Below are 20223 nucleotides of genomic sequence, written 5' to 3'. Positions count from 1 at the left end.
TAATATCCGTGGACCACCGCGGATCAGATCCGGTTGACAGATTGGTGATCAATGCTCTCGCTTCACGAAGGAAGTGATTGCAGTAGCGGTGATTTTGACTAAGCAAAATCACGGCTCTTCTCGGGATTTAAAACCAAGCTTAAATCCGGAGGAATAGGGGACGAGTCTCAGATCTCTCGAACTCTACTCTTTATGCGCAGGAGATCGCCAAGATCTGCTAACCCTTGCTGTAAATTCGTGGTTCCACTCTCCAATTCGGTAGCGCTTCGCCCTCTTGATCCCCTCCCCTTGAAATGAGCACCCGAGCTCCTATTTATAAGCTTTGGGAGTGGGTATTTGGATAAGAATAAGGGATTCTTCTCTATCTTCAGTTGAGAACTGAATAACCATGGTATCAGATCAGTTAGAACGTCCAGGAACAAACAAATCCCAAGAAAAACCGTCAAAACCGAAAAATCATATTTCTGGCCGAACTGTCACCTGGTGGCTCGGCCGTCGAGTCACCTTCTAGTGATCTGGCTTTGGGCCGAACCACTGGTTCGGTCGAGTCATTTTGATGTGACTCGGCCGCCAGCGGCTTTTATTGGTTTTTCGGGTTTTGACTTGTTTCATCTTTATGCGTATTTCATCGTTTCGTTGATCTGTATGCTGTTTTGATGGCCGATGAGCGTGCGGGCCATTTGGTGCGACCATTTGGTGGCTGGTGAGTACATGGGCCACTTGGAGGTGGCCGATGAGCACACAGGTTATTTGGTTCGCTGTTTCGCTTCATGTGTTCATCGGTGTCAGATAATCCTCTAGACTTAGATAATGGTGTTCATCACCTTCTCTCTGTCTCGAGCTGTGTGTGGATACCTATAGGTATTTTTAGACACCTACAGATACCCCTCCAAAGTATTTCAGACTCATTCTTTCATAGGGGAGTCTGGAATGCTTTGGATGTGATAGGCCCAACCTTCAGTCGGTGTGAAAGGACCTGTGAACTGCTTTAATTCTTGACTTCTTCAGCCTTCAATCTATCCAGTGCTTTGTCGAATAGATGAAGTTCTTTCGGCGCTGCTTTTAACGTCTGACCGTTGTCGAAGTCTTGAATCGGAATTGGTGAGTTAGTTTTGGCTCGTGTCATTGAGTTGACTTTGAACTGATTATCTTTGTCACAACGCGTTGACCGGCATTGACCTAGGGCTACGCGTTGCTCGGCGTTGGCCTTAGGGTTGTGTATCGATCGGCGTTAACTTTCATCACAACGCGTTGACTGGCGTTAACATAGTTTATACTCGTACGTTTGCTGGAGTATACACAGTTTAAGCTCTTAGGGTATTGGAGCGTGGCGATCCCAAATTTTAGGCTGCAGGACCAACTATTAAAGTTATTTCGTCTGCAGCTATGGATCTTATCCCGAAGTCGTTGGATGCTCAAGTCATGAGACCAACTAATGGGGCTGATGCGTCAGTGACTTTCGCATATATAGGATTTTTGGCAAACCCTCAGCCATCAACGGGTTTGATGAGCCTTTACCGGCTACCGTTTGAGTCGGGCTAGCATGCGGATTGTTTAAGTCCGTTCCGCATGTGACGTTAAGCTAGAAGAGTTAACTCCTTTAGTGCTACGATATTGAATACGTAGACTTTGTCTTTCTTACGGGAATAGACTACCCGACAACGCATGTTAGACGCTGACTTAGGATTTTTGGCAAATCCTTGGCCTTCAACGGGTTTGATGAGCCTTTACCGGCTACCGTTTGAGTCGGGCTAGTATGCGGATTGTTTAAGTCCGTTCCGCATGTGACGTTAAGCTAGAAGAGTTAACTCTTTTAGTGTTACGATATTAAATACGTAGACTTCGTCTTTCTTACGGGAATAGACTACCCGGCAACGCGTGTTAGACGCCGACTTAGGATTTTTAATAAATCCTCGGCCTTCAACGGATTTGACGTGCCTTTACCGATTACCGTTTGAATCGGGCTTGCATGCTGATTGTTTAAGTCCGTTCCGCATGTAACGTTATGCTAAAAGAGTTAACTCTTTTAGTGCTACGATATTGAATATGTAGACTTCGTCTTTCTCACGGGAATAGACTACCCGGCAACGCGTGTTAGGCGCTGACTTATCCCTACTTAGGCTTCGGGATAAAAGTCCCCAGACTCGGATTCTGGTATCTTCTTCAAACGGTGAAAGAATAAACCGGCAACGCGTGTTAGACGTTGACTTATCCCTTCTTAGGATTTGGAATAAAATTTCCCGTGCGTGTAAGGCACGGATTTTGGTGTTATTAATAGCAACCTACCACAATATCGAACATGTGGGCTTTTGTCCTTTTTACGATAAAAGACTGACCAGCAACGCGTGTTAGGCGTTGACTTATCCCTACTTAGGATTCGGGATAAAATTCCCCGTGCGTGTGAACCACGGATTTTGGCATTATGAATAATAACCTGCCACAATGTCGAATATGTGGGCTTCTGTTCTTTTTACGGTTAAGAACTAACCGGCAACGCATGTTAGGCGTTGACTTATCCCTACTCAGGATTCGGGATAAAATTCCCCATGCATAAAACGCATGAATTTTTGTTGCTACGATGCTGAATACGTAGACTTGGTCGTTTTTACGGGAACGAACCACCTAGCAACGCGGGTTAGGCGTTGACTTATCCCTACTTAGGCTTCGGGATAAAATACCCCAGACTGGATTCTGGTGTCTTTTTCAATCGGTGAAAGACTAAACCGGCAACGCATGTTAGGCGTTGACTTATCCCTACTCAGGATTCGGGATAAAATGCCCCGTACGTGTGAAGTACGGATTTTAGGAGTTTGGAAATGTGATGTCTTCTCCTGGGGTAAAGACGGACCCGATGCAGGAGAGGAAGAATTTTATATTCTATCTCCCAAAGCTGAAGAGGAAGAATTTTATATTCTATCTCCAGTTGGAAAGGAGACTCGAGGTGGGATCTCCACCCCCAGAATCCGGAAAGGTGAAACTAGGAGTGGGATCTCTACTCCGAGAATAAAAAAATTCAGATAATCTTAACTGTCAGAAGGTTTGATTACCGAACTAAAGGTGAATTTCTCGTTTATCGAGAGTGAATTGTGGTTTTGGTCTTTACTGTAGGAAGGTTTGACCAAGTGGGAGTTTAAGGTGATCCTAACTGTAGAAATGTTTGATCACTCGATTTGAAAGTGAACCTCTCGTTCATTAGAAGAATCGAAAGGGGATTTTAGCTTTGGCCCTAACTGTAGGAAGGTTTGACCGAATGGGAGGTTTGAGACGATCCTAACTATAGGAAGGTTTGATCGCTCGATTTAAAAATGGACCTCTTGTTTATCGAAGGAATCGAGAGGGGATTTTAATTGTGGTCCTAACTGTAGGAAGGTTTGACCAAGTAAGAGTGTGAGTGTGAGATGACTCTAACTTTTATAGGTTTGATCACTCAATTTGTGGACCTCTCGTTCATTGAAGGAATCGAAAGAGGATTTTGACTGTGGTCCTAACTGTAGGAAGGCTTGACCAAATGGGAGGTTTGAGACGATCCTAACTGTAGGAATGTTTGATCGCTCGATTTGAAAATGGACCTCTCGTTCATCGAAGGAATCGAGAGGGGATTTTGATTGTGGTCCTAATTGTAGGAAGGTTTGACCAAGTAAGAGTGGGAGTGTGAGATGACCCTAACTTTTATAGGTTTGATCACTCGATTTGTGGACCTCTCGTTATTGAAGGAATCGAGAGGGGATTTTGACTGTGGTCCTAATTGTAGGAAGGTTTGACCAAGTGGACAGTGAGGGTGGGAGTACAAATCACAGTGGGAGTGTTAACTTGTACAAATCACTCAGTAGGGGTTCTTGGTGTTAAGTGATAAGGACTTAACGCGAAGGGGTTTGACAATTCATCAAGGATTGACAGATCAAAATTCTAAGCATTATATCCGGACTCTAACCATGAAAGTGTTGAGTGCACGAACATAGCGGAAGTTTGAATGGATTAAACAGGACAGAATTTTAGTGGTCCTACCGTCAATTAGTCTGATCGGTGGAGGATTTTGTGGTGGAAGACTAAAAGTCGTCAAACACCAAAGAGAGTTTTGTGAGGAAAGATTGATCCAACGAAGTGATCGAATCTCGTCTCAGCAAAAGAGTGTTCGGAAATCATAATAGGAGTTTAGTGTTTATCACTTTGTTTATAATGATCGGGTTACCCCTAAGAACATTACATTTAACATTCTTCCGGAAACTTCCCGTTATATGAATTATCCACCCCCAGCTTTCTTTGCAAAACTGGGTGTAACGAGGAGTACGTTATCCTCAGTAGCATGTTTGGGTTATCCTTAAGAATATAAGATTCTCCAGGAACTTCCCGTTACATAAATCATCCACGCCCAACTTCCTTTGCAAAACCGGGTTTAACATTGTACTTAGTTGGATGACCGAGAAGCAGTTTATACTCGTATACTTTTTAGAGTGTCAGAAGGAGCAGTTTATACTCTTATACTTGTCGGAGTATTCATTCGACTTAACTGCGCGATATAACACCAGCTTCAATCAAGGTTTGGATGCTATTCTTGAGAGCAAAGTAATCCTTGGTGGGATGAAGGACCCTCCTGTGGTACGCACAATACTTTGGATCCGTAGTATTGTCAGCTTCCTCCTGATTGACGATAGGTGGTAGCTTGATCTTGTTGTTTTCAAGGAGGGATTCGAAGATGGCTGGAACATCTTCGTCCTTGAAGGAATATTCTTTTTGGAGTCTCAGGTCTGAAGTCTTTTGCTGCCTTCGGGATTGCTGTTGTGACGTTTGATTAGCACCAACAGCCACTGTAGGTGCCTTGCCCTTACCACGGGAGGCGAAGTTCGAGTTCGGAGGATTAGCCGTCGGTTGGCTCCTCTCAGCCTTCTTCCTTCGGAGGAAGCGTTCGGCCTGCTCTCCGCGCATCTTCAACTCTTTCCAAGTGTTGGACGGTGCGACTCCCATAACTTCCAATATCTCAATAGATAGGTTGTTATGACATGTCTGAAGGATGAAGTCCTCCGTGATCGGAATTCCGGAAGTGCTTGACGAAGTCGTCGACTGTCTCGTCATCTTCTTGTTTCTCATCGAAAAGTGTCCTGATGGATACCTAGTCGTTATCGTCAAAGAAATTGCTGAGGAATGAGCTCTCCATATCGTCCCAGTTGTTAATACTTCCGGGCTTGAGACGGCGGTACCAATCGAAGGTCGGCCCGCGAAGGGTGCCAACGAATGACCGAACCATCAAAGCTTCATTGCCAGAGATCATGCCCAAGTGGGACTTGAAGTAGATCAAATGCTGAGTGGGCGAACCCTTCCCATCAAACGGTGTGAAGTTGATCAGGTTGAACTTCGCCGGATACGGGGTCGAATCCCACTCTCTCGGATATGGATACGGAATACCGGTCCTTTTCACCTCTCGAGCAAACATCAGAGCGTTGATTTTGCTCTTGAGATTTTTCATTTTCTCATCCTCGCTCGTATCGAGGCTTGGACGATTCTTAAGAGGAATAACGGGGCCACCCCCAGTGTTGTCATTATTGGTGGGGCCACCCCCAGCGTTTTGGTCAACGAGAGGGTTATCAGCATTAAGGCGTTCATCCACATCTGAATCGCTACCTACTTGGTCAGCAAGGTTACGACGGCTGGATTCACCGAACTGATTGGACAGAGCCCGAATTTGTTGGTCATGCTCTTCCCTTATCCGTAGCATAGCCATTTCCATTTCAATCTTGAATGCCTCTTTCTGTTTGGTTAGAGCATCCTCGAGCATTTTGGCGATTTGCTCGGTGTTGATCATGAATGCCTCATGCGATTGTCCTGGACTAGACACTGTTTGGTCAGAAGCGACTGCAGACTTGGCATCTGATGCTTCATCATCGGAGGATAATCCCTTCTGCATTCTCAGATAATCTCTTTGTCTAATAGTTCCTGATCATAACCGGGTTAGACGATGAGATATAAGCGGGTCAGAGCTAGAAGGTCGAATCGACTTTCCCTTATCAGCCATATTTATGGTGACTTCCGGGAGTTCGTCACCTTGAACAGCTGATCGCTTCTTGTGGAAACGTCTTGGCTTGGACTTAGTCGCTTCGTTAGAGATCCTCTCAAATACCGAGACCCTCTGCGGAGCGGTCTTGGGGTAGCTACACGCTGATAATATAAATACCGAGACCCTCTGCGGAGCGGTCTTGGGGTAGCTACACGCTGATAATACTGCCCTGATAATGTTTGTGCACGGACAATGAGAGTCTGTTTCTCGGGTACTTCTCTTTCGAGATCTGTTCGTACCCCTAGCCCGATAGTACAACTCATCGGTCTGAAGACCGGAGCAACCTATCGTGTGTCGGCATGACTCATCAGGTATAACGTCATCGTCTGACGAATACGTTTCCTTCCGAGGACTCGATGCCTTGTTTGCGTCCTCAAGAGTCACGCGTTTAGAGCGGCGCTTTTGGGGACGCGAACTCTTGATGGGGACGCAAACTCTTGACGAGATCTTGGACTTCAATTCGTCGTCCGAGGCGGTGAAGTGCAGGGGTTTTCCCATTATACAAAGGTCCTGATTTGTTGCGAGGGCGTGTGCGACCCCCAGCTCGAATAGCTGCTCGGGGTTCAGTCACCAGACCTAAGCGTTCTTTGATCAGAACCTTACCTCGATCCTCATGCAAAGGACCCAGGCGATCCGTCATCCTCATCTTGAAACAGGATAAGTCTCCGTGGTCGTAAGGTATCACCGGGAGTGTAGAATTCATCGGGACATGAATAGGGGCCGCCGAAAACTCAGACGGGACTGTAGGAAGTGAATCAGCAGTGAAACGGACCAAACCAGTCTGAGTTTTGCTCAAACCACCATTTGGTGGTTTGACTTTGGCCGAGCCACCATTTGGTGGTTTGAACTTGACCGAGCCACCATTTGGTCTTCTGGTTTCTCTGACGCCTTCAGGCACCGTTTGGGTTGTTTTTTATGCCGGTTTGGACTTTGGCCTCCAGACTCGGCGTGATCTTGGTGGCTTCTTGACCACTTCTTTCTGCTTCAGCTTTTGCGCTTCTCGCACGAGAATTCGTGCGTGCGCAATCAAGGCATGACGCTTCTGAATGCGCTCCGCGAGGGTTGAGCGGGTCCGTTTGACTTGGATCCATTCATTCGCTGTTGGCTTGGAGGATACGCCATTCATTTGCTGCTGAAGGGGTTTGCACCTTCTGGACTCCAGATCCGCTTCGTAGCGAATCCCGTCAACCGGCTCCAAAGCCTTACCGAGTCGACTCGCAAGTCGTTGGCGCTGTCTTTGGCGTGCCCTCTTTGATAGGGTTGGCGTGCCTTCTGCAATTAACTCCTTAGTGGAGGAAAGGTCCAGATCTGTAGATCCGGACTCATTGGAGGCCAGAGGGGCATTACAAGGCGGGGTTGCAGCGGCAACGGGGGCCTTGATCTTCCTACGCTTGCAAGGGGCGGAGGATCTGGAGGAGGAGGACGACAGATACTCCTCAAATTTTAGTTGGTCGAACTCGTACTCGACCTCTTCGTAAACCGGGATCTGGATCCGTGGTTGCGGCACGACAGCTTCGGCGGCGAAGCTGTTGGCTCCCACTGTGGTTGCTAGCGTGTTTGGGTCAAAAATCGCTGTTTTTATTGTGATTGAATCTATTACAACTTTAATCGTTTACAATAAACTCAAATAAAAAAAGTTGATCTTTTTTATAAGATCTCCCTATACAATGAAAATACAAAAAATACGACTCTTGTTAAACAGCGTAACGGACGTTTATCACCTGCTGCTTGCATGGGATCTTTGCCTGTGCCGAGGACGTTAATATCCGTGGACCACCGCAGATCAGATCCGGTTGACAGATTGGTGATCAATGCTCTCGCTTCACGAAGGAAGTGATTGCAGTAGCGGTGATTTTGACTAAGCAAAATCACGGTTCTTCTCGGGATTTAAGACCAAGCTTAAATCCGGAGGAATAGGGGACGGGTCTCATATCTCTCAAACTGCACTCTTTATGCGCAGGAGATCGCCAAGATCTGCTAACCCTTGCTGTAAATTCGTGGCTCCACTCTCCAATTCGGCAGCGCTTCGCCCTCTTGATTTTATAAGCATCGGGAGTGGGTATTTGGATAAGAACAAGGGATTCTTCTCTATCTTCAGTCGAGAACTGAATAACCATGGTATCAGATCAGTTGGAACATCCAGGAATAAACAAATCCCAAGAAAAACCGTCAAAACCGAAAAATCACATTTCTGGCCGAACTGTCACCTGATGGCTCGGCCGCCGAGTCACCTTCTGGTGATCTGGCTTTGGGCCAAACCACTGGTTCGGTTGAGTCGTTTTGATGTGACTCGGCCGCTAGCGGCTTTTATTGGTTTTCCGGGTTTTGACTTGTTTCGTCGTTACGCGTATTTCATCGTTTTGTTGATCTGTACGCTGTTTTGGTGGCCGATGAGCGTGCGGGCCATTTGGTGCGACCATTTGGTGGCTGGTGAGTACATGGACCACTTGGAGGTGGCCGGTGAGCACACAGGTTATTTGGTTCGCCGTTTCGCTTCATGTGTTCATCGGTGTCGGATAATCCTCTAGACTCAGATAATGACATTCATCACCTTCTCTCTGTCTCGAGCTGTGTGTGGATACCTATAGGCATTTTTAGATGCCTACACTCAGGTCTACCTTTTGGGGATTTACCTTACGAAGAGTTTATTCCGGGATCAGCGGAACTCAAAATTTTGAGAAGAACCAGCCCTGAAGTTTATTCTACTCTCTGGAAAGTCATGTGCCACTTCCATATCTATACCCAATAGACAGGAGTTCGGGGAGGTGGTGTAAAACAAGTATCTTGGGTGGAGTACTTGTTCCAGAAGTTAACCAAGAAGGGAGCCCTGGTGACCAGATTAACTGCGAGTACTCCAGAGGAGATCCAGGCCCGGATTGATACTGCCACCTCTCATTACACAAATGAAGCTAAAGAAGATATTCTTCCTACTTACATAGAGTTTGAAAGCTTCCATTATCAAGCTCAGATTACTATTTCAGATACGACATTGTTGGCAGGATTTCTGCTGTTATGGCTAAAGCGGTGCGTTGTCCTCACTAGGCTTATTGATGCTCTTGTTACGGAAGTAATCTATCCAGCCATTCTTTTGGCACATGGGAGGCCACTGAACCTTCTTTCAAGCATGATGTACTGTTTACAGAACGGGTTGCAGGAACTAGCCCTGAATTTTGTTCAGGTTTCAGAGGTGGAGTTTGATGAGGGCAAGAATTTTAAAACTCCAAATCCCAAAGTGCTAATGCCCTATACTTACTTAATGGCATGGTACGTGTCTCATTGTCCCTCACTAATTAGTACAGCCTCTTCCCAAGGTGACTCATTCATCTCGCTTGTGCAATAGTTAGATTCAGCAGAGTAGGAAGGGACTTACATGGTTAAGATTCGTCAGATTTTGTCGAGAGATACCAATTATCACATCTTCCATTGCTTCCCTGATTTTGAAGGTGGAGTGTATGGAGCGATGTTCCAGGATGTGGCAGGTCCTAACAGATTCACTCAGCTGAATGGGGGTGTTTTTCGTTGGCTACTCTACATAAGGCCGGGCTATCTAATTTTTCGATAGGGCGGGAAGTGTTTTATCGAGCCTTATCAACCATATAGATTCGCCCGTCAATTTGGATATAACAGCTATACGTTGGGAATCCCTCACCTCAACTTGCGATTGTGTGCAATCTATATGAGGGGGCCAGAGCCTGGTACTATTCAGTGCCGCTTGTACCAATGTCGTCTTCAAGCTCCCCCATAAGACACCTAATTCTTACACTTCCATGGTTTTTGCAACTAGTATTCTGCTGCCTCTCAGAACTCTGACTATAATTTGAATACATCTTGTCTGAAGAAAATCAGACGTATGTATGCTTTCAGGAAGGGGTCCAAGACGTCTTGTCTACAAGATAAAAATTTCCTAACTATAATTGAGGGATTTGCGGAGACCTGAGGGCTTTGCTGCGGCGTCGAGGGGTTGAGGAGAGTGTGAAGCGACCTGGTCGAGAGGAGCTCGATGTGAAGTGGGAACTCAAGGGAGAAGCAGCAAGGGCGGGCAAAGTCTAAACTCGAGGAAGAGGGCGAGGCGAACAACCACTACTTGACGCGGGTGAAGGCTGAACTCAAGGTGACTACTCGACGCGGCTATCAGGGAACACGCCATAGAGGGGCTGTCGAGCTCGAGGTAAGGGTGTGGAGGCGGCTAGCTTTAGGCGAGTTGAGAGGAGGATGAGTGAGGGTCTGGAGATATGTGTGGCGCTCGGAGGGCTGAGGCGGGCGAGGCTGTCGTTGGTGTGGATCGAGGGGAGATCTGGCTAGAGGCTCAAGAGAGCGAGATCTGACCAGGAGCCTTTTTTTGAGGGCCAGATTGGTCGCAGCTGCGAGGGTGAGGCTCGTTGGCAGCTGAGCGCATAGGCGATGGCTTGTGGATAGAGCGTGGGCAGCGATCTCCAACGGCGATACGGACGGGAGGGAGAGGAGGTAGGAGAGCGCAGGAGATTGTTGGGTGGATCGTGAGAGAACAGGGGGGTTAGTTTTTTGACAGGAGGGCACGGGGTGAAATATGAATTGTATGGGGATAGTTTTTCAAGTCTGACGGGGCTGAGATCTATTTGAGTTATGTAAACGGGACGGCACAGTCGCGCATCCATTGGCTGGCAATCTAAGGTGGCACCATAGTTACATCATCATCATATATATATATATATATATATATATATATAATATATAAGAGAGAGAGAGAGAGAGACGAGAGAGAGAGAGAGAGAGATATGAGTATGGCTTGGTACAAAAGCACAAAATTTTGCTGTTGTAGTTTAGGTGACACAATACCCTCCACTCATTCAAATGGAGGACCACGTTCACATGAGTTGAGGAGTGCATGGAGATATACAACTATTTGAATAAGTAGAGGGGATTATGCCACCTCACTACCAAGCACAATTTTTTTTGTACTATATAATTCAGAAATAATATGCTTCTTCTTCGACTGAATGCAAATTGACAAAAAAAGTCATTCATTAACTTTTCATAAGGTAGCTAGTGTGTACTATATAATTCAGAAATAATATGCTTCTTCTTCGACTGAATGCAGATTGACAAAAAAAAGTCATTCATTAACTTTTCATTTATATTCATATGTTCCTCACATTTGCATTTAGCCCACATCATCGGAGTGAATACCTGACAAATACTTTATTTATTATAGAACGGGGTGACGCGGAATTGGGGAATAATCAGTAGTCTCAACGATCTTTAAAATATATATAGGCAATTCTAGAAGACAGGTGATGGTGGTGAGTTTGAGGGGGGCGACAACTTGACCAAGTCTAGTATGTTGTTCCAATAGTTGTTGCCTTCATCTTCATCCTCGTCATCATCGTCTTCCTCCTCCACACAGCTTTCACCATGATCTACGTCTACAAGGTCCGAATCCTCCTCATTGTCAGCACCTGCTGCGTTGTGAGAACTATTGAGCAGCATTTCAGTGTATAGACCACCACCAGAAGCAGCAAGAAGAGGAGGCGGCGGCCCAAAATCTCCTCCGGTAGAGAACCTCATAGTGCTGCAGTTAATTGTTGATCCCGGAATTAGCCAGGATGACAGTTCAGCACCAAAGGCTATATTTGATGTGTCCCTATACGGCAAGCCTGCTGCAACTTGAGGCGGCAATAAGCCGCCAGTGCCAGCACCACCCATCGTCCTATGCCTGTGATCCTTATTGTCAGACACCAAGCGAATCAATGGCTTGTCAAAGCATTTAATTTCGAAATGTTGCTCTACTTCCAGTCCCTCACTGTTTCCTAAGTGAGCTTGATCATGACACAACAATGTGGTTGAATTTTGATGTGCAAAACCCATGCTAATTATTGGCAACACCATACTGGTATCTGAGAAGCTCAAGGTGGATGTAGGAGATTGCAGGTCAACGTGTCCTCCTCCCCCTCCTAATCGGAGGCTGCAGCCACCAGCTGATTTTGACCGGCAGGGTTCTCCTTGCTGTGTGACCATATCTGTAACTTGAGAATCATGAAGGCATGTGGCCATCGCTGCTGATTTGTTGCGCTGATGCTGAGGATGAGGAGGTGAATAGATGACGGGCAGTGCGGATGGAGCCCTGAGCTTGGACTCTCTTACAAGACGAGCTTCTGCTTCAAGCCTTGCACTCTCCCACTGAGCAATGTGGCTGAGATTAGCACTGCTCTTTTTAGAGTAGTCTCCATCACTGTTAGAGGTGAGGAGGCCGGAAGTCTCGCTCCTTGGCTTGTGGGTCACTGGGTCTATCCCCATCTTCGCCAGCCTCTTCTTCAAATGGGTGTTCCAATAATTCTTTATCTCATTGTCTGTTCTTTTCGGAAGATGCGTAGCTATCGCTGACCACCTGCAGGGGACGTAATAATAACAATGAAAAATAGTAATATCAGATTGATGATACTATAGTCCTAGTTTATATATATATATTGTTGGGCGCAGAGTCACGCCCACCGCCGCGGAAGCGATATCACCTGAGAGAGAGCCCTGACTTTTGTTTGCACAAAGTACAAGTCAAACTCGAAATCTGTGTTTCGCGAAGGAAACCTAGACTCAGTAGCGAAATATCTCAGCGAAGTGAGATATCCACTCTTCCTCTCATCAGCGCAAGACCGAATTTTGAGGGATCCTACAAGCAATAGCCAACAACCCAGAAAAACAGTAAATACACGAGATTTACGTGGTTCGGCAAACTAGCCTACGTCCACGGGAGGGGGTTTCACTATGAGGAGAATACCAAACTTAATACAAGTTTTATCTCAACTCTTTTCTTTTCTCTCTAAGAAAACTCACAAACCTAATTGTTTTCTCCACAATTTTCCCACTTAATATTTTTCCCCACACCAAAACACCTCCACCACCTCTCCTATTTATAGGAGAAACTAAAAGGGGGGATCCGGATTAATTGGCGGGCTGAATGGGGCGGGAGAAGAAAAAATCGCGCGGAATTTTTCCGCGCTCGGGAGCTGGCAGCGGGAAAACTCCCGCGCTCGGGAGCTGGCAGCGGGAGAACTCCCGCGCTCGGGAGTTGGCAGCGGGAAAAAGTTCCCGCGCACGTGGGTGAGCCCCCCACGATCACATAAGGAGTGTTACCTTTTCTGGGAAGAAGCATATGGAGTTCAAGCACCCCCTCCGTCGAAGTTCAACTGCTTTCCAAGAGCTCAAGCACCCCAAACTTATATATGAGTCTTGACTTTACTCCCTACCACATGGCTCATAGCCAGTAAGAGTACTGAATTTGAGCCCGGGTAGCCTGCGAGGGCTTCCCCAACCTAACCAAATGGACGGTCCCCGATGGATCATCTATTTGCAACACATTACGTGTTCTAAATATGCAAAATATGACAGCCATCTTACGTACAATTGGTTGTATACTATTCTTTAAGAAATGGATCTGCCCGAATTTGGAACAAGTTCTCTTTTTATATGGGTCAGACCCATTTTATTTGAGCTAAGAATTATTAATTCAGGGCCATGCATGTTGAGTCCGGGTTAGAGTTAGGCTCGGGGGCCCTGGTTCTACCTAACCAGACCCATAACTAATATAGCCTGGCTGTTAAATTAGAGAGAGAGAGAGAGAGAGAGAGAGAGAGAGAGAGGGTGAAGAATATGGTAATCAAGGGTTCATATCAATAGCCAAAGTTAAGAAGAAGCTTCTACAAGCTGTCTCCGTGTTACAAGCTAAAAAATTTAGAGAATCTTCTACATGTTGAGCATTTGAAGTAGTAAACTGATTGGGGTTTACTACGTCGTTCAAATTGTTGATGAAGTGTTTATTTTAACTACCAACGTCTATCATCAACATGAAATTATCTATGGAACACAACTCTAAACTAAGAAGGCTCCACCAAAAAGATTGATGCAACATTATTTAGATGAAGGAAAAAGGAACGCAGATACATTGGAGAGATTATTCTTTTTCGGTAATCTTTGTATTCTTTTAACTTGTATATATAGTTTGTCTAGAAGTAAACAAGTACTCTAGCTTGCAAGGAACTTGGTACGACGAGAATCATTTTCGACATTTAACATATGCTAAGTGTTGCAGTAACACAAGATGCTTCATCGCATATTTTGAAGCAACATCAATGATTTTACAATTTCAACTAAAACACTTTGTAACTATATGTATATACTGGATGAATCACAATCTTTTAACTCCATGTTATTTGCGAGTGCAGGACCAGTAAGCATTTTATTTATTTCAGGACTATTTGCGTTATTGCTAATTATCATATCTGATGGTCTAATGGTTTATTTTTCTTTGTGCGTTCTCAAATTGATATCGTGCTTTCTAACTGTAGTGTTTCTTGTTTTATTTTCTTGGTTATGTGCTCGATACCATATGAAAAAACTCAGTTAATTTGACTCGTTTATTAGTATCTATGTTGTTCTGCAATTAGGGGGTCGTACAAGTTACTCTCTCATATCATGAAATGACAGGTAGAAGTTTGTGTTGTTGATGTCTCAAGTAGTCAGAAGGAAACATCTCCTCTAGAAGGCCTTTCTTTTATCAGTAGAAAAGATATTCTTTCGTATGTGCCCTCATTTGTTTCTTACAAGCTTCCGGATGATAGAGGTGAAGCAATTGCAGTCATGAGTAGTGCCCTCATTTGTTTCCTGAGGAAAGCTTATGAGGATCGCATCCTAGGTGGAGCCATAGGCATTGGAGGCAGTGGATCGAACTTCTCTAACTGCTCCGGCTTTGAGATCTCTTCCTCTGGGAGTACCAAAGTTAATTGTGCCTACTGTGGCCAGTGGTCAGACTAACCTTAAGTCGGAACATCGGATTTAACACTGTTTCCATCAGTAGTTGATATCTGAGAAATCAATAGTGTCAGTAAAGTTGTACTGTCTAATGCCGGAGCAGCTGCTGATCGTGGGAAAACTACTTGCACGTGATGCTTCTGCTGATATGATGTGTAAGCCTACTGTGGGAATAACTATGTTTGGTGTTACAACTACTCCATGTGTTACTGCTGTGAAGGAAGGGTATGAGACGCTTGTATTTCATGCTACCGGAGTTGGCGGAAAAGCAATGGAAGAACTTGTTAGAGGCGGCTTCATACAGGTTTTGTTAATTTTATCGCTTGCAGAACTGAATGTTGTGGAGAAGAACTTGGAAAAAGCAGATTTTTGGTCATAAGTCGACTCATGCACAGGCATAAGTCGATCATCATCTACCTGACTTTCCACTTGAACACGACTAGAACCTGGTTGGTCTTTAGGTTCTATCTCAATAACCTGGGACTCGGGAGTCCCAACAGTATCAACACCACCATCTTTGGGCACCCTAGCAATCATGGACTTCTCATCAAATGTAACGTCCCTGCTGATCACGAACTTCGAATTTTCTGTACACCAAAGGCGGTAGCCTTTTACGCCCTTTGCATACCCCAAGAAAATTGCCTTCTTGGCCCTCGCGTCAAGCTTTCCCTCGTTGACGTGATAGTAGGCGGTACATCCGAAAATCCGGAGCCTCTCATAATCTGCATGCTCTCCTGACCACACCCGATAGGGTGTGTCACCGTCCAATGTCGAATGTGGAGATCGATTCACAATATAGCAAGCTGTAGCAATCGACTCTGCCCACCATTCTTTGCCCAAACCAGCATATGATCGCATACTCACTGCTTTCTCCCGCAGTGTTCGGTTCAGTCTTTCTGCGACCCCATTCTGCTGTGGTGTAGATCTAACTGTCCAGTGTCTAGCAATGCCCTCCTGATCACAGAACTCCTTGAAGGCACCGTCTGTGTACTCTGTACCGTTGTCAGATCTCAGCGTCTTCAATTTCTTTCCCGTCCTGTTCTCAACCATCGCCTTCCACTTCTTGAATGTCTCAAATACCTCATTCTTATGCTTCAGGAAGTAAACCCAAGCATACCAGAATGATCATCTATGAATGAGACAAAATATCTGGAACCACCCTTGGAAGTTGTCGAAGCCGAACCCCAAACATCCGTGTGCACATAATCTAGCATCCCTCTGCTCTTATGATTGCTTCTCAGGAATTGAACCCTATGCGCCTTTCCATACACACAGTCCTCGCAAAAATCCATGCAAGGCTTCTTCAGATTCTTCAGCAAACCCTCTTTACCAAGCAGATCCAGACCCTTCTCTGACATGTGCCCAAGCCGCCTATGCCATAACCGTGTGTGCTCACATGGGTCTCCACCACTTCCTTAAGTTCCAACTGTTGCATCTCCCGTTACCGTCGTACCCGAGAGAGTATATAGATTACCGTGACGAACACCCTTCATCACTGTTAAGGAACCCCGAACAACCCTCTTCACTCCGTTCTCTGTTACAATCTTGCAACCCCCAGAGTCCAAAGCACCGACTGAGATGAGATTCTTCCGCAAGCCGGGAACGTGTCGTACATCCTTCAGGGTTCGAACCACTCCATCATGCATCTTGATTTTGATATTACCTAGCCCCACCGTTTTACAAGCATGGTTGTTCCCCATCAATACGGTTCCACCATCAATACTCCTGTAGGTAGTAAACCACTTCCTGTTTGGACACATGTGGTAAGAGCAGCCAGAATCAAGAATCCACTTTCCGGAAGTATCCTCGCCATCCGTGACGACATAGCATTCCTTATCACTCCCATCCTCTGAAGCGTAACTCGCCTCTTCCTTGTCTTCTCGTCTTTCAGTCTTGTTGTTGTTCTTTTTCCCACCTACTCTCTTGTTAGGACAATCGACCTTGAAATGCCCAACTTCACCGCATTTGAAACACGCTCGTCCCGCAAGAGGTCTCGATTTAGATCTAGACTTTCCTCCCTTGCCTTTTCCTCGCTCATTGCCTCTTCCTCTGGCAAACAGTCCCTGCGCTTGTTCTTTGTTACCACCAGTGGCCATATCACTAGTTGCAATTTTTCGAAGATCATCCGCTAGAAGCGTCGTTCTAGTTTCATCCATTGATAAAGTATCACCCATAAGCATCAGTGTTTGTACCAGGTTCTCATAAGACTTCGGCAGAGATAGAAGTAGTAAAAGCGCCTGATCCTCGTCTTCCACTATCACCTCAATGTCTTTCAAATCTGATAAGATCCTATCAAACTTGTTGATGTACTCCCGGATTGACGAGCCCTCCTCCATCTTGCAAGTATACAATTTGGATTTTAAATAGATCCGGTTCGTTAGACTCTTCGTCATGAAGGTGCTTTCTAACTTCAACCACACACCCGCAGCCGTTTCCTCCCCGTCTACCAGGAAAGCTACATCCCTCTCAAGGCATAGGATAATCGACGCTCGTGCTTCCAGATCCAGCTCCTCCCAATCCTCATCAGACATAGTTTTGTGCTTCTCTCTTCCAGCCAAAGCCTTGTGCAACTTTTGCGAAATCAGCGAATTTTTCATCTGCATCCTCCAATAGGAAAAAATATTTTTCCCATTAAATTTTTCAATCTCGTATTTTCCAACTTTACTTGTTTTACTTGTAGAAGCCATTTTTCAATTTCGCTTGTATTTGTAATCGCCTTCTCTCACGCGAAATTTTTTAACATTATTTGGTTTTTACACACAATATTTAAAACCCACCTCAGACAGAATTTTACAACCCAGTCTGAAATAAGGGCTCTGTACCGAATGTGTTGGGCGCAGCAGTCACGCCGACCGCCGCGGAAGCATATATCACTGAATGCAGAGCCCTATTTTGTTTGCACACAAAGTAACAAGTCAAAACTCGAAATCTGTGTTCGCGAAGGAACACTAGAACTCCAGTAGCGACAATATCTCAGCGAAGCGATGATATCCACTCTTCTCTCTCATCAGTCGCAAGACCGATTCTTGAGGATCCCTACAAGCAACTAGCAAAACCCAGAAAAACCAGTAAATACACGCAGAATTTACGTGGTTCGGCAAACTAAGTCCTAGTCCACGGGAAGGGGGTTTCACTAATGAGCGAGAATACCCAAACTTATACAAGTTTTATCTCCAAACTCTTTTCTTTTCTCTTCTAAGAAAACTCACAAACCTAATTGCTTTCTCCACACATTTTCCCAACTTAATAATTTTTCCCACACAAAACACTCCAACTCTCTCATTTATAGGAGCAAACTAAAACGGGGGATCCGATTATTGGCGGCTGAGGAGGCGGAAGAAGAAAAAATCCGCGCGGATATTTTCCGCCTTCTGGGAGCCTGGCAGCCGGGCAAAACGTCCCGCCTCGGGAGCTGGCAGCGGAACAACTCCCCGCTCGGGAGTTCGGCCAGCGGAGAACCAGTTCCCGCGCACTCGTGGTGAGAGCCCCCCTCACATCACATTAATATATATTAATATTATAGATCATAGGTATACTAGTTAATAATATATATATATTATATTAGATATATTAATATTATATATATACAAGAGAAGGGGGAGAAGAGAACAACTAAATCATTAATTCAACAATTGAGAATTAAATTGAAATGGGTAGATTAAGAATAGGGTACATCTTGAAAGGGAATCAAGAATGTGGTGTTGCAGCTAAACTACAAAATTGAGGATTGATAGAAGGTAGGTGAGATCACCTGTTTCCAAGGAGAGCATGGAGTTGGATGATGGTCTGTTCCTCTTGAAGGGTAAATTTGCCTCTCTTGATATCAGGCCTCAGGTAGTTTGTCCACCTTAACCTGCAGCTTTTACCGCACCTCTGGAGTCCTAGCTAGGTAATCAGACAACCCATCAACTACGACTTAATCAAACAACAATCAATCCTCTTATTTATACTTATGTTGCCGCATCTATACATCTCTCTCAGTTTTTTTTTTCTTTATTTCATTTTTTTTTGCCCCCTCTTCTTCTTCTTTATTTGTAAGCATATTGTGAAGTCAATTTTAACATGTTAATTGAGCTAGAAATGTCCACAAACTGAAAAAAAAAGTAGTAGAAATTAAGAGGGTGGGGTTTGAGTTAGTGTATACTAATTACCAGCTTTGGAAGGTAAAGCCCGCCAACTGCCATGGCCGTGCTCCTCAATGTAGGCAAGTAGCTTCTGATCCTCCTCCGGCGTCCAAGGCCCCTTCTTCAACCCAACCTTCTCACAGCAAGGGGATCTACCCATTCTCCCTCTATAGACCTATAACTATACCTTTCTATATATATTTTTCGGAAAGAAAATTTACTAATTCACTTATCAGAACGCGGATACTTACTGATCAGAACGCGGCTACTTACTGATCCGCGGAGGGAAAACCAATGCCTGCTAAGAGGTACGGTTTCAGCTACCTAGTTAGCAAGAGATGCCGGTAAGTGGCTAGTGAGGGTGAGCTTGTGTTGGATAAATAGAAAATTAATATACGATAGGAGAAAGTTTAATTTTGAGACAAAGTTTCGTAATAAATAGGGGAGAGTGGCCAGCGAGAGCGACAGGGGAGAACAAGATGAGAAAGTATATCTCTACGTATGCCTTGGTAATCATACCGGTTCACCAGCATGCTTAATTGCTACCCGATAACTACAGCCCTTTGGGTACATATATAGTTTGGACCGACTTGGTACTATATATAACGTCAGTGTGAAATTGAAGTTACTAACATGCGAGCAGTAATAGGCAAGTGTTGCCCCTCTTCAATTCAATAAATGTGAGCAGTTTTTAGCTGGACAAGGTGACAGTTGTGGTGATATGCTCTATGTCAAAGCGCTTTCCCAATTCAGATGCTTCTAAAGAGTGCATTAAAGGGGTCAAAAAAGAGAAGAGGATGCAAAGTTGGGTATTTTAATTTTGGGTATACGCCCACTTTCCTTCATCTGCTACTACTTGCAACTTAATTTACATCAAAGATGACACTTCTGTTGGCTTTCAATAGGATCGGCCTAAGCTTCTTAATTTGCAAACACAAAAGAGATAATGGCTTCAAGTGGCCGAAATCTTTGAATGGTAGGTGACTGCAGAATTAAACAAGCACAACCTTCCTTTGTATTTGGCCGAGAGAACAAAATAAACAGAGCCTCCGCCGTTGAGAGAACGGTTGTCTGCAGCGAAAACAAGAAGAGATCTATTTTATCATTAGCCGGAAAACAGAAAGAGCGGAGAGAGGAGTTCAGGAAGTTTTTTTCTGGAGTTTTTATTCAGCACCACTTTCTAAACTCAACAATCTGTTACAGTATATATATGGATTAAGAATTCACAACTCTAATCTTAATCCAATACTAGAAAACTACTCTACTACT

General features: G+C 44.9%; 1 protein-coding gene across 4 annotated transcripts; it reads right to left on the bottom strand.

Annotated features, from left to right (window-relative positions):
- LOC109832601 (myb-related protein 306-like) lies at positions 11128–19395 on the bottom strand. 4 transcript variants are annotated; one of them, XM_020399968.1, is made up of 4 exons: positions 19206–19395; positions 18982–19129; positions 18582–18711; positions 11128–12413 (listed from the first exon to the last, which is right to left on the bottom strand). In XM_020399968.1, exons 2-4 carry the CDS (start codon positions 19112–19114, stop codon positions 11309–11311), a joined length of 1368 nt encoding a protein of 455 aa, XP_020255557.1. In that variant the 5' UTR covers positions 19115–19129; positions 19206–19395; the 3' UTR covers positions 11128–11308. The 4 variants fall into 4 exon arrangements, with proteins under 4 accessions (XP_020255557.1, XP_020255558.1, XP_020255559.1 ...); XM_020399969.1 differs by having other exon boundaries at positions 19228–19395; XM_020399970.1 differs by having other exon boundaries at positions 18982–19121; positions 19228–19394.

Source organism: Asparagus officinalis, chromosome 3 (genome assembly GCF_001876935.1).
Source record: "Asparagus officinalis chromosome 3, Aspof.V1, whole genome shotgun sequence".
Classification (NCBI taxonomy): Eukaryota; Viridiplantae; Streptophyta; class Magnoliopsida; order Asparagales; family Asparagaceae; genus Asparagus; species Asparagus officinalis.
The sequence above is the reverse complement of the archived record's forward strand: the minus strand, read 5'-3'. Positions and strand labels throughout refer to the sequence as shown.